Raw genomic sequence first — 14,691 nt, 5'->3', positions numbered from 1 at the left:
ATATCGTGCATAACAGAGAGTACAAGGACACGAGGAGAGGATTTTTATGTTTTCGCAGAGTTTTCAGAGGCATCACTACGCTCAGCGAATCTGTGTATATTACCGCGCGTTGTAGTTGCAGTTTCTTAATATGCTTGACAGCCATAAATACCGCGTGAGCCTCTGCAGTGAACATGCTTGTTTCGGAGTGCAGAATACCGGTGTTGGAGAAAGATGGGCCAACAGCTGCATAGGACACACCAGTGTGATACTTCGAAGCATCTGTAAAAAATTCTGGGCAGGTGTACTTGTGTTCGAGTTCGAGGAAATGCGTGCGGATATGTACAGTAGGTGCGTGTTTAGTGACTTCCATGAAAGATAGATCCCGGTCTATGACTTGCCACTTCCATGGTGGCACATATACTGCTGGAGCCATTAAACATTGTTCTAAAAGTGGCACAGCTGTTTCCTCAGCGAGCCTCCTGACACGGAGTGAGTATGGCTGTCTCAACGAAAGACGTTAATGAACAAGGTACAGTTGGACAGATCATTTACTGTGGAGTGAGCGGGATGTTCCTCATCAGCGTTAACCTTGAAATAGTATGTAAAAGACAGACAACATCGACTCTCTACGGGGCTAGTTCGAAAAGCACCCGTAGAGAGACGTATGCCTAGATGGTGGACAGGGTCAAGAATCTTTAAGGCTGATGGTGTCACAGACATCGATTATAGCACCGTAATCAAGGCGTGTGCGTACGAGGCTTTTATATAGATTCATCAAACAGTTCCTGTCACTGCCCCACGTTGTTCGTGATAACGCTTTCAGAATATTCATTGTCTTTAGGCATCTGTTCTTTAAATACTTGATATATGATATAAAGGTTAGTTTTGCGTCCAATATTACGCCCAGGAACTTATTACACAGCCAGACGTTGACCTTGCAGGTCAATCTCGTGATCGGGACGAACGCCCCTCTTTCGGCAGAACGAGATGCAGGTACTCTTTTGCGCGTTCAGTTTAAAACCATTTTCATCTGCCCATTGAGATACCTTGTTCAAACCTAATTGAACCTGACGTTCACACACTGAGAGGTTACAGGACTTAAAGCCGACCTGCACGTCGTCAACATATGTACAGTAAAACATATTTCGTGGGATAACGAGGCGCAAAGAGTTCATTTTCAGGATAAAAAGTGTACAACTCAATACCCCTCCTCGCGGCACTCCTGTTTTTTGAACAAATGTGCGGGACAACACAGTGCCCACTCGAACACGGAATGTCTGATTAGACATGTAACTTTCGATTATTTTCAACATTCTGCCCCGCACACCTAGGTGTGACAGGTCTCTGAGTATGCCAAAGCGCCATGTAGTGTCATAGGCCTTCTCCATATCGAGGAACACTGACAAAAAGAATTGTTTATGAATGAAAGCATCACCAATTTGTAACTCGATACGGAGAGGTGGTCAGTAGTGGACTTAGCCTCTCGGAGCCCGCACTGGTAAGGGTCAAGCAGTCTATTTGTTTCAAGAAAATGCATCAATCGTCTGTTCAGCATTTTTTCACAAACCTTGCAAAGGCAACTTGTCAATGCTATGGGCCTGTAGCTTGATGCTAAAGATGGGTTTTCGCCCTGCTTAAGAATTGAAATAATGGTAGCTTCTTTCCAGGTGGAAGAGATCTCACTGGAAAACCAAACGGCATTATACAAGAAAAGGAGGGCTTTTTGGGTTTCAGGAGGCAGACGTTTGAGGCATTTCGTATAATATACGGTCAGAGCCTGGGGCGGTTTCGTTACAGCAGTTTAATGATGCTTGTAACTCAGCTATGACGAAAGGTTCATTGTATGCCTCATTGTTTGTGGATTTGAATTCTATTTTCTGTTTTTCTATTCTTGCTTTGTATCGTTGAAACGCTGGACTGTAATGGGACGAGCTGGAGACCTGTTCAAAATGTGCACCAAGGAAGTTCGCCTGGTCTTCCAAACCATTGCCTTGTGTGCTTACTAGAGAAAGAGGATGTTGTTCTCGTCCTACTACCCTACTGACCATTTTCCAGACTCTTGCTTCATGTGTATATGTATCGATTCCCGATATAAACCTCTGCCAGCTCTCCCTCCTGGCCTGTCGACGAATTCTCCTGCCTTGGGACTTGATGTTTTTAAAATTGACAAGATTTTCTGCGGTCGGTGAGTCCCGAAGCAGTCTCCATGCTTTGTTTTGTTGTTTGCAAGCGTTTCGGCATTCGCTGTTCCACCAGGGAACTCATCGTTTTCTGCCCAGTCCAGATGTTTGCGGAATGCACTTAGCTACAGCTTCAATAACAAAAGCAGTAAAGTATTGTACAGCTGCATCTAAGCTAGAACCACATATGTCGGTCCAACTTAAGCTAGCAGCCTTGTAAAACTGGTCCCAATCGGCTTTTTCTATCAGCCATTTGGGAACCTGTGGAAGACTTATTTGGTACTGCTGAGCTCAGAACTACAGGATAGTGGTCACTTCCAAAAGGATTATTAATGACATTCCAGTGAAGTAGTGGAAGAAGCGATGGAGATACAATGCTTAGGTCGATTGACGAGTAGGTATGGTTAGCGAGGCTATAATATGTTGCTTCTTTCCTATTGAGGAGACACGCACCAGAGAAGAAAAGAAACTGTTCAGACCACCTCGTGCATCGCAGCGCGAGTCACCCTACAGACTGCTATGTGCGTTAAAATCTCGGAGAACGTACGGTTCTGGAAGTTCATCAATTAATGCCTGGAATTCTCGTTTGCTAAGTTGGTGCTGAGGAGGTATATAAATAGAGCAAATTGTGATCAGTTTATTCAAGATAACGGCTCGGACGGCTACTGCCTGAGACTTCTGAAGTGGTAAATGTGTACAGGCAGTTCCTGGATCCACAACAATGGCAACACCACCGGATGACGCGACTGCATCATTCCGATCCTTTCGAAACATGGCATAATGACGTAGAAAGTTTATGTGTTTCGGTTTCAGGTGTGTCTCTTGTACACACAGCACTTTTGGTGTATATTTGTGTAAATGTTCTTGAATATCGTCGAGGTTTTTCAGCAGTCCTCTGACGTTCCACTCTAATATGTGTCATTTTAATCTGTGTGGTGCTGTGTGTATAAAGGTGTTACCTTACGTTACAGGGTCCTTCGGAGGCCCTGTAATTCGTAGTCTTTCTTTTTTTGTGCGCTCCAAAGAGCAGCGCCTCTCCTTTGACGTCTCGGGCGCCGGAGGAGTCGTACTTGTATCCATCGCCTCTTGTGAGGTGGTGAATGGTGCCTGCTCGGCAGGCACTTTAAACAGCACTTTCGGACCTAACTGCGCTTGCAGTGGTCAGAGGTCCGGCAGACTGAGGAGTTTGCTGGCCCTGTTTGTTAGGTGGCGGAGTAGTACTGGCTGCTCCAGCCAGGGGCGCTTATGGCGCGCCCGTAGTCTCGCTCTGTGCGACTTTTGCGGGCACGGAAAGATGCAGCGCGGCGCCCCGGCGCGTCACATCAGCGAAGGAGGGACTGAACTGATGGATGGAGAACCGTTTACGTGCTTCTTGGAAGGACAGATTGAACTTCACTTTAATCCCAAGGATTTGTTTTTCTTCCACACAGGGCACGATCTCGAGTAGGCAGCATGGTCTCCTTGACAATTCGCACAGCATGATGTGTTTAAGTACACGCATCTGATGCGTGCTCGTTAGATGCACATTTTGCGCAAGTAATGCGCCCTCTGCAACTTTGTGACCCATGTCCAAAGCGCTGGCACTTGAAACATCTGCGAGGGTTCGGCACATAGGGCCTGACACGGAGCTTGCAGTAGCCCGTTTCAATTGAATCAGGTAAGTCACTGGTACCAAAGGTGATGATTATATGTTTTTTGGGTGTTTCCTTTTTGTCTCTTCTTGTATTCTTTGGACCTTGACTACATTCTGGTCTTGCCAGCCTTCTAATAATTCGCTTTCCGAGAGTCCGAGCAGGTCGTCATCAGAGACCACGCCGCGCACTGTATTCATTGACCTGTGTGGGCCCACTGAGACTGGGACATCCCCAAACACTACCAGTTTAGGTAAGATGTCGTATTGGAGCTTGTCACGAACCTCCAAAAGGAGGTCGCCGCTTCCCAACTTCGTTACACGATATCTTAGGCCGATTGCTTCAGTGAGTGTTTTCGAAACAAGAAAAGGCGAGATCGCTCGGACTGTTTTGTTCTCTTTTTGGCTATGCACGACATGAAACTTGGGGAAGGACTGCTTTGGTTTAGAAAAAAAACGGTTCTTCGGTGCGCCACCTTTTCGGGCGGCTATCAGGAAGAGGAGGGAAAAAGTTCGCCATACAGATTGTGTACAGTTCGGCGACGATGGTGGCCACCCACCACCGAGCCCAACAAGGGGACGCTACAAGGTTGAATAGTGAACAGTTGGAGACGCCAGCATCGGCGCTATAACCGAATATACCCAAGGTTGGGTAACTACACAGGGTTAACCCTCGCCGCCACGAAATTTGGAAATAAACGGAAAAGAGAAGATGACAGGACAGATAAAAAGTGAGAGATAAAGACGAAGATGTAGGTAGAGAGAGATTGGAAAAGGCGACTGCCGATTTCCCCTGGGTGGGTCAGTCCAGGGGTGCCGTCTACGTGAAGCCAGGGCCAAAGGGGTGTGTTGCCTCTGCCAGGGGGCCTAAAAGGTCCAATCACCCGGCGTCGGCTCAACCCCCAGAATACCCTTTTCCCCGGACACGGCAAAGCCACGCACAGCTAGGCGTGGGAGGAAATAGAAACTCCCCCGTTAGCTCGAGTCCGTGGTGTCGCTACACACCAAACGCCTACTTGCACAGGCGCCCCTGCGGGGCCTGCTTGAAGTTGAGGTTGGTGTAGGTGGGGTATCTTCGTAGAATTCCCCAGGCCTTATTTTGTTGTTTTTGGCATCAGTACACTCCTTTGTCCACCAAGGGTTGAGTTTCTTGCGTACGATGCCGGATGATTGCGGTATTGCCTTTTCTACTGCTAAGATTAAAACTTTGACGAACTCTTCGTTCAGTTCCTCAACAGAAAGCTCCGATAAGAAACTTCTTCGAGCTTAGCATTTTGTGTGAAAACTGGCCAGTTTGCGAGATGCAGTTTCCACCGGTGTGGCTTGCTTGTTAAAGTTGGGTAGAATGGTATGAGTTTTTTGATGCCAAGTTGATGATCCATAAGACGTGTTGACGACGTCCCATTTAAAATCGTTAAAAATACACAGTAAACACAGGGCAGGATCTAAGCAACTAAAAGCGTGTGAGGTTGGTGAAAAGTAGGTGGAAGCCCCGGACTTAAGAAGGCAGATGTCGTTTGATAAAATTAAATCTTCCACGGCTTGCCCTCTAGCATCAGTTTTGTCGCTACCCCAAAGGGTTGAATGAGCATTGAAATCTTAAACTAAAATAAATGGTTTTGGCAACTGTTCCACTGCATTTTCTAGGTTTTTGGTGGTGAAAAGGGAGTGAGGTGGGATATACAGTGAGCAGATGGTGATAATTTTGTGCTCCTCCTGAAAGACTGTTGCAATGTTGGCGGTCCTTTCGGGCAACTTTGAAGCCTTTTAGGAAATGGTCGTGTTTTGTACCAAGGTTTGTCTCTTGGAGGCTAAAGGCTACTGGTGAGAACTTCTTAATGATGTCCTTTATGTCAACTAAGTTATGAATTAAGCCTCTACAGTTCCAATGTACGATAAAAGCTATGGCAGAATAAAACTAAATAAATATACTTCTGGGGATCGATCGGTATGAGTAAAAGATGATATGTGACAATAAAATGAAATAGAAATAGAGAGACATACGATAACCATTACGGTTATCGCTTACTTATTGTGGTTACTGGGACTGTCCTTGTCCTGTTTGGTGCGCTCAGCGCTTGTCCTTTGGTGTCGGAGTCACCGAAGTTTTGTGGTCCATCTCCATTGCCTTGTCTGAGGCACTGGCAGATCGAGAGTGAGGCACTGAAAAACGGATCTCAGGCCTTGGCACTCGATTGATTTTAGGGCCCAGGGAGACCGGAGTCTGCGGGCCCCTTGATGTGGGTGGAGTAGCTGGCGCTACTTCTTTTAAGGGGAGACAGGGGTATGGGAGACCGAAAATTTTCCGAAAAACCGATTGTTTGAAGTATTTTTTTTTTTCATAATCATTAAGGTCTAAGGAAGCTGTTCCTAAAATATTATAGCCCTGTAATGCGTAATTGTCGAGTTATTAGGTCGCAAAGTCAGTTTGATGACCATTTTCGCTTCCGAAACCACCTCAAAAACGATCGTATTCAACGCCGCAGCGCGCGAGAACCGCACCAAGTAGCGCGGCCATTTTGGTCTCATTCTAAAGACGCATTTTTCTATTTGTTTCTAGCAGAAGAACGTTTTTCGTCTAGCAACAACGCAGCTATCGCGCATAAAGAAAAACTGAATACTCGCACATCATTGGTGCGTTTTTGTCACGTGGGGCAGTTCCCAGTTTCCTATAGGACGCGAAGGGATTCGTCTGCTAGACAGCGGCGTGCAAGCCGCCATTTTGCGTAGAGGCCTAACAACGGCTGTGCATTCGGTGCAATGGCAGGCGGTCATCGGAAGTTCCGGAGTGCTCATGCGTTCGGAAAAAGGCGAAAACGGCGTCCGACAGCCCGCACCTTATCACCAGCGAGACCTTCTGCCGCCGAAAACTCGGAAGAAGCAGGCTGTGCCAACGCTATCACCGCCGTGGCACCCGCGATCACGGACGCGATAGCCGCGTCCCAAGATCACACGAGAGCTGTGCGCGTCGACACTCCCCTGGTTTACGACGCTGAAAAAGTGGCCACCGAGTGTTATGCGAGCGATGTTCTGCAAGATCTTTCATCGAAGTCTGCCACAAAACGCAAGCGGTCTTTTTTTCGAGACTCGGATGGAGCCGCAACGCCTGGTACGCCGTTCACTGTCGTTAGCTTAGAGTTGGTCAACGAACTTCTTCAATGTATGAAGTGCGGTGTGTGTGGCGGGCCTGGCAGAATCTCCAAGGAAGACCGCGAATATGGCATAGCCGCGAAACTTGTTCTCACATGTGACGAGTGCAGTAAACTGAGGACCATATGGAGCTCGCCGAGAGCAGGGGGGACGCAGCGCACGGCCCCTTCGAAATTTTAGTGCTCGCGGTTCGCGCGGCAACGAGCACTTAATATTTCATGGAGAGGCCTGCACACCAAGACATACCAGGATTATGTGAAATTGAAAATGAACCCTGCCGCGCAGAAGGCTGCCGCGCGTGTTATTGACGGCTGCGCGAGCACCGTGAAAACGGTGTATTTCGAACTCAACTATGGAAATCCTGGAAATATCGCCGTTTCCTTTGATGGGACTTGGCTGACCAGGGGCCACTCATCCCATATTTGTGTAGGGACCGTGATTGAACTATTCACGGGTTATGTGCTCGACTTCGTCGTCCTATCGAACTTTTGTTTGGGCTGCCAGCTAGGGCCGAAGGAGGACAACCCAAGGTATGCCGAGTGGCTAGCTGGTCACACTTGCCAAAAGAATACCTCCAGTAAGCCAGGACAAATGGAGGTGGAAGCAGCACAAATATTATTTGGCCGCTCATTGAAGAGACATGGTCTCCGCTACACAACCATGTTGTGTGATGGAGACAGCCGGGCCTTCAACAGTCTGCAGGAGGCACAGGTATATGGCTTCGTGCCAATAGAAAAAGAGGACTGTGTCAACCATGTGCATAAGAGCATGGGCACAGCACTTCGAAACCTCCTGCAAAAACAAAGAGCCGAAGGAAAGCCAAGCCTTGGCGGCAAGGGCACACTGACAGGTGAGCTGGTCACAAAGCTCACGTCATATTATGGTTGGGCTTTACAAAGTAACCAAGGAAGCATTGAGGCCATGAATAATGCTGTCTGGGCAACCTTTTATCACGTAGCATCTACTGATGCAAGCCCTCAGCATTCTCACTGCCCAACTGGTGAAGAGTCATGGTGCAAGTACAACAAGGCTGTTGCCAAGCAGGAGACTCCTCCGAATCATCGCTACAACCTGCCGGAGTATATGGTTGATGCCTTGCGGCCTATTTACATGCGCCTCTCTGGCAAGAAATTGCTGGAGCGTTGTCAGCGAGGGAAAACACAGAACCCAAACGAGAGTCTGCACTCCGTCATCTGGTCGCTCGTGTCCAAAAACAAACACGCGTCGCTTTTCACCGTTGAAGCTGCTGTGGCCGAAGCTGTCGCAAGGTTCAACGCTGGCAAAGGGAGAGCAGATGCCGCCATATTGAAGGAGCTTCACCTGCAGCAGAGCGTTGTGGCCACTGAAAGATGCTCAGAAAAGGACAGTCGCCGACTAGTGGCATCGGAGAAGAAGCATGAGCATGCTGAAAACTTCAAGCATGCCATGAAAAGAAAGTGCACCAAGGAGAATGATGATGACTACATTCCTGGTGGCTTCTAACATGATTAATACACCGATTCACACCTTTTCTTGTTAAATATAAGTGCTCAGCATGTTCCTAAACTCCTTTTCTCGTTTTCTCAAAACAACATTTTTTATCACACCCTAAGCCATTGCCCACAGTATCTTTTGATGTAGCAGTCGGATTTTGACAACTCTTGCAGAATTTGAAAGCTTATACATTGATTAGTGCAAGAAAACCAGAAAAATGTAATATTTTTATTTACAATAGTGATTTATTAGCAACAAACTTAAGCAACAGTTTCAGATTTCTAATGAGTATACTTGTTAAGGCCATAACTCTGCTACCAATGAAGCTAAAAATAAAATGGTTTTGTTGCACTCCCTGGCCTTCATGGAATGCTGTCATATCAAACTTGTAACAATATTTTATCAGGAAGATGTCAAAAGGCTGGGCAGAATGCAAGTTTATGTAACAGTCAATATTTAAAAATCTAATAGTGATAGCGAAAAACTAATTGCATATTTGTTCCTAAACTCCTTTTCTCGTTTTCTCAAAACAACATTTTTTATCACACCCTAAGCCATTGCCCACAGTATCTTTTGATGTAGCAGTCGGATTTTGACAACTCTTGCAGAATTTGAAAGCTTATACATTGATTAGTGCAAGAAAACCAAAAAATGTAATATTTTTATTTACAATAGTGATTTATTAGCAACAAACTTAAGCAACAGTTTCAGATTTCTAATGAGTATACTTGTTAAGGCCGTAACTCTGCTACCAATGAAGCTAAAAATAAAATGGTTTTGTTGCACTCCCTGGCCTTCATGGAATGCTGTCATATCAAACTTGTAACAATATTTGATCAGGAAGATGTCAAAAGGCTGGGCAGAATGCAAGTTTATGTAACAGTCAATATTTAAAAATCTAATAGTGATAGCGAAAAACTAATTGCATATTTGTTTTCAGCTGTGAAAAATACATATTGTATTAAAATTTCACCTGGAAATACTGAAAATTAAAAAAAAATTTCAGACCAGTGTCTCCCCTTAAGGGGGCGGTTTGAGTCACCACAGAACCACTGGGTGTGGTAGCGGTGGACTTGTAAGGCCTTTGTGACGCTGCCCCCAACTGCGTCACATCGGCGTAAGTTCTGTGGAAAAGGTGACAGCCGTTTTCACGCTTCGCTAATTGATATTTTTTCTTTGACAATCAGAGCGATCACTTCTTTTTCCAATTTCCAACATGGGCATGACCGGGAATACGCTGGGTGTTCCCCCGTCACAGTCAACACAGTGGGGCGAGGATGAGCAGTTTTCCGATTTGTGGTCATTTGCGCTGCATTATGCGCATATTTCTTTGCCTCTGCACGAGTGCGAGGCGTGTCCGAATCTTTGGCATTTGAAACAGCGTCTGGGGTTGGGAATGTAGGATCTGACATCAATTTTTATGTACCCAGCCTTAAGAGAGGTGGGCATTTCACTTGTTCCAAAGGTTAGTGTTACCAGTTTGGTGGGCACTTCCTGATTATTGCGACGGATTACCATTCTTTGGACTTTTATGACATTTTGGTCTTGGAATCCTTCGAGGAGCTCTTCGTCACTAAAGCCCAAGAAGTCTTCCTCAGAGATTACTCCCCTGCTGGTGTTTAGAGAGCGATGGACCGAAACGGTGACAGCTGTTTCTCCAATGCTGGTTAGTTGGGATAGCTTAGACACTTGATCTTTTTCGGTTAGCATAAAAAGAAGTCACCGCTTGACATTTTGGATGCTTTGTATGTGGGTCCTACTTTTTCTTTTAGGCACTTGGCCACCAAAAATGGGGATAGTTTTCTTAGAGGTGCGCTTTCACTATGAATAATTTGGTACTTCGCGAAAGTAACTTTAGTTTCTGTCGAGAAGTGAAAACTTGCTTCGGTGCGGCCTGTCTTACAAAGGCCGATCAAGGGCGGCGAATGCCTGTGAAGCCATAGAAGTATGAATGTGTTCAGTAACAGCGGCGACCACCCACCACGGAGCCCAACAAGGGGATGCGGCTAGACTTGTTAAACAAGTCCAGCCGCGTCAGGAAACAAGTCGTGACGACTTGTTTAACAAGTCGTCCCGACGCCAGCCGTACGCTGTCACTATAACCCAATGTAATTATCCAAGGTAGGATACCCACACAAGCGTAACCCTTGCCGCCATGAAAATCGGAAGTAAACAGAAATGAGGAGAAGACAGGAAAGATAAAAAGTGTGAGAAAAAAATACGAAGACATGGGAGGAGAGAGACAGGCAAAGGCGACTGCCGATTTTCCCTGGGTGGGTCAGCCCGGGGGTGCCGTCTACGTCAAGCCGGGGCCAAAGGGGTGTGTTGCCTCCGCCAGGGGGGGCCTTGAAGGTCCAATCATCCAGCGTCGGGTCAACACCCAGGATCCCCTTTTCCCCGGACACGGCAAAGCCACGCACGGCTAGGCGTGGGAGGGAGTCGAAATCCCCCCCCTGTTAGCTCGGGTCCGTGGAGACGCTACGCACCAAACGCCTGCTCTCACAGACGCCCCTGGGGGGCAGGCCAAGAATGTCTAACGTCGAATCAAAATGGCGGTACCCGGTAGGGTTTGGCAGACTAAGTTGAACACATCATGCAGGAACGGGCTCACAATTTCAATGTACCAGTGGGGTTCAAAATACGTGGGATTCTATGGGAGCTACGTCGGGACCGATAAAAAACAATGTAACAGCTTAGAAAACACTGCAGCAAGGAACGTAAAAGCGGGGAGTTTCACTGAACATTTGTGTCTGTCGGGCTTGTGACGGTGCTTTGAAAGCTTTCAAATTTTTTAGCATGTCTGAAAATTCAGCCGTTAAGAGTATTTTGTTTAACATTTCACAATGAAATTTTTGTGGCACTTCAATACTATTATAGGTGGATCTGACTACAACTGCTTGTTAATACCTACACTGAATGGGTCATCCTTCTCTTTCATGCATTGAAATGCATGCAGGTGCATGCAGACAGCAGTAGCATAGCAAAAGCTTCTTAATTTGGATTTCATGGAATCAGGAAAACTGTCTGAATTAACTAAATTATGGAAAGTACAAGGAAAAGAAATATTTGCCAATTACATTAAAGCCCACTAATTTTCTTGCTTGAGGAAAACATCAATTCAGAAGTTATTTTGCACAGGAGCAACAAAAAAAGCCACAATGTTCGCAACCATTTGAGACTTTCTTCAAAGTGCGCACAAGGCCCAGGACTCGCGTGTCTCAATCCAAAATGTGGTGCGAGTAGATTTTATTATAATGCAATTGTGGATAATGACCATGCCTTTCTAAAAGCCAGCAGCTATTCTGGCTGTTTGCAAATGCTATTTTCATTTCTTTGCATCGCAGATATACCTTGCTTCAAGAATCGTTCGAATTAACCAGGTTGCAGCCATATGCGCCCAAACTAACGAGAGTTTGATGCCATGAAACCGGGCATATGCTGGCTAGGACTGGAGAACACATCCGAGTGTTTCGATTTTTCTAAATATTGGTTCTCAAAATTAACTAGCTTTTACTATAGTTGCAAATATAGTCAGAAGGTGGCAACATGTTCAGTTCCTTCCACGCTTCAACAGTGGTAACGAGCAGTGGGTGACCGATCAACTGGCTTTGCTTATTGCACACTTTTTCCAGTATTCCACGCCACCTAGTCGTGTCTTTCGTGTCCTTGTCTCTGTGTCGTTTTGTTCTCGCGCTATAACTATCGTCTCTGTGTCGTCGTTTCGTTCTCGCGCTATAACTATCGTCATGCCATACCAACTAGCCCAAGCTGCCACACTTTTAAGCCACCTAGTGGAATTCCACGATTGCTTGAAGTAAGTGTATTGTTGAAACCCCCTATTTTTGTGCCTTACAGGTGCAAGGAGAGATCAGTTTTCCTAGAAAGTTTTTGTGTTAAAGCACGAAAACTTGGTAGTACTCCCAAATAATTATGAAGAGGCCACAACCAAGTTACTCACACTGTACAGGTTCTCAATAACGGTGGCAGTGTCTTTGTCCTGCACAAACAGGTTGTGTCCACCGGGGATGTTCTTCATAATGTAGCGCTCAATCTTCTCATTCTCAAGAACTGCCTCACCCCCGTCAATCAGGATTGGTGGTGGAGTCGAATCAAAGTTAGAGCGGAAGTCTGGTGGAGGCTTCAGCATGTCCACGGTTGTCACCTGGAAAAATATTGTGGACATACATGTGACATCTATTCAGAGATCAGTCATGCTCAACAAGTATACGCAGCATTAGATGAATATATGTAGCACTTCATACACATTTCGTAGTTGGGCAGTGCCGGTGAATGTAGAAAAGACATTAAATTTACATTGATGCATTTTATTTAATTATTTTACAATACTGCCAATCTCATCCTGGATCATTGCAGGAGGAACACAGCGCCACATACAATAGCAAAAAAAAAAAAAACACGTAGCACATAAGTTAGCTCCTTAGTACTAGGCACTCTGCATATCATTCAAATAACGTCCTCTGCGAACCAGTGTGGCTCAAGTAATGAAAAGTAAAGTACATCACATCACAAGCAAAAAGACATCGTAAATATACGCATAAGCATAAGATAAGGAGAAAAAATAGTGTGACGCTTGTATTGCGTAGATGCATTTAGAAGGCTACAACAGCAAATTTGCAATACAAAAAGTATAAACTTAACAAATGGAAAGGCTATTGCAATAACGTGGTCATGAGAACGTTTTGTAATGATATCACAAATGTTTATGAACTTTGTTTTAGTTATGGATTTATCTACGTAGTTGATTCCATTCTCTAATTGCACGAGGGAAAAAAGAGTATTTTAGGCAGTTTGTGTAGGTTGAATATTCAGTCAATGTTCAGGCCTTGCTATTTTACCTCCGCTTTCTATGGTAAGTAATCCAGCTTGCTTTAGCAGTTCTGCTGGCGATTCCATACTCTTGTATATGTTGAACACAAATCGAATCGCATTCCGTTGTATGCCTTCTAGTTGACATAGAAGTGTTTTGGTACGAGGAAACCACGCAACTATGGCATATTCTAGTATTGCTAGAATAGTGTATGCCAGCAGCTTTGTTTTTGATGGTGCGAGTCGCAGTCGATGTCTAAGAACAAAAAGCCTTTTTAGGGCTGATGAAGTGATGTTTTTTATGTGGGTTTCCCACCCAAAATCGTGTGACAGTGTAAGTCCAAGGTAGTTGTGTTCTTTCACCTGTGAAATTGTAATGTCGTTAATTGTGTAGTTGAAGTCAGATTTCACCTTTTAAGAGTTACTGAGAATACTGCAGACTTTTTGATGTTAATCTTCACTTGCCAGTCCTGGCACCAATACTGAACATGACTTAGGACTTCGTTAAGCGTCTCTTGATCTGATGATGTAAAATTTACTTTGCGGTATAAGATGCAGTCATCTGCAAAGAGTCGGAATGTTACATTGCTTATGGACGGTAAATCATTTATGTACAAAAGGAACAACATAGGTGCAAGAACACTGCCCTGCGGTACCCTTGATGTGACAGGTTCTGATGAGGATTCTGCATGATATGGTGGTTTCGGGATGTTAAACCCCATATATCAATGAGGATGCTGCATCGTGAATTCGCAAAAACTGTTGCTGATCTTTGCCGATCTGTTAAGTAGTCCTGGATCTAACGAATAATAGGACTGTCACAAAACGCCTTCGTAAAATCCAGCAGTACCAGGTCTATTTGTTTCTGGTTGTCAATAGCCAGCAACATGTCATGCATTAATTCAACTAGTTGTGTTACTGTTGAGCACCCTCTATGAAAACCATGCTGACATGGTGACAAAATGCAATGGTGTTCACATATGCAGTTATGTGTTTTAATACTATATGCTTTAGAAGCTAGCATACTGTACATGAAAGGAAGATGGACCTATATTTGAAACATCGGACTTAATTCCAGATTTGCACACAGGGATGACTTTGGCTGTCTTCAACTCTCCAGGAACAGAACACGAGGCAATGATTTATTAAATATAATGCGAAAATACTTGGATGACTATTCGGCATATCTCTTCAAAAAAGTTCTGGATATTGTCTGGTCCCGTCCCCTTTTTTGTTCAAGTTTAGCAACAGGTTTAGCACTCCCTGTGTGTACTGAGAGAGCTTTTACTGGTTCACGAATGCATGGTTCAGTAGAAGGGTCCTTTAACAGACTGTAAGTAATCATTAATATAGTGTGCCAGGCGAAGGTTATCTTCGTACAACGCAGTGTTCACCCTGCTTCTTTGGATTTATGTGATCCCAGAATTTTCGAGGGGCAGTGCTCAGAAA

At 45.2% G+C, this 14,691-nt stretch overlaps 1 protein-coding gene across 4 annotated transcripts in view; it reads right to left on the bottom strand.

The window, feature by feature from the left end:
• Positions 1–14,691, bottom strand: part of Clic (chloride intracellular channel protein 5) — a 233,265-nt gene that overhangs the window by 111,809 nt on the left and 106,765 nt on the right. For all 4 annotated transcript variants that reach the window (XR_012895577.1, XM_037424357.2, XM_075896444.1 and 1 more), the window contains one exon: positions 12,374–12,577. Coding sequence is in view for 3 of the 4 variants with exons in the window: in XM_037424357.2 (XP_037280254.1) it covers positions 12,374–12,577 (204 nt within the window). In the remaining variant the exon portion in view is untranslated. The remainder of the gene's footprint in view (positions 1–12,373; positions 12,578–14,691) is intronic.

Source organism: Rhipicephalus microplus, chromosome 5, assembly GCF_043290135.1.
Source record: "Rhipicephalus microplus isolate Deutch F79 chromosome 5, USDA_Rmic, whole genome shotgun sequence".
In the NCBI taxonomy this organism is placed as follows: Eukaryota; Metazoa; Arthropoda; class Arachnida; order Ixodida; family Ixodidae; genus Rhipicephalus; species Rhipicephalus microplus.
Note: the sequence above shows the minus strand (reverse complement) of the source record. Positions and strands in the feature narration are given on the sequence as shown.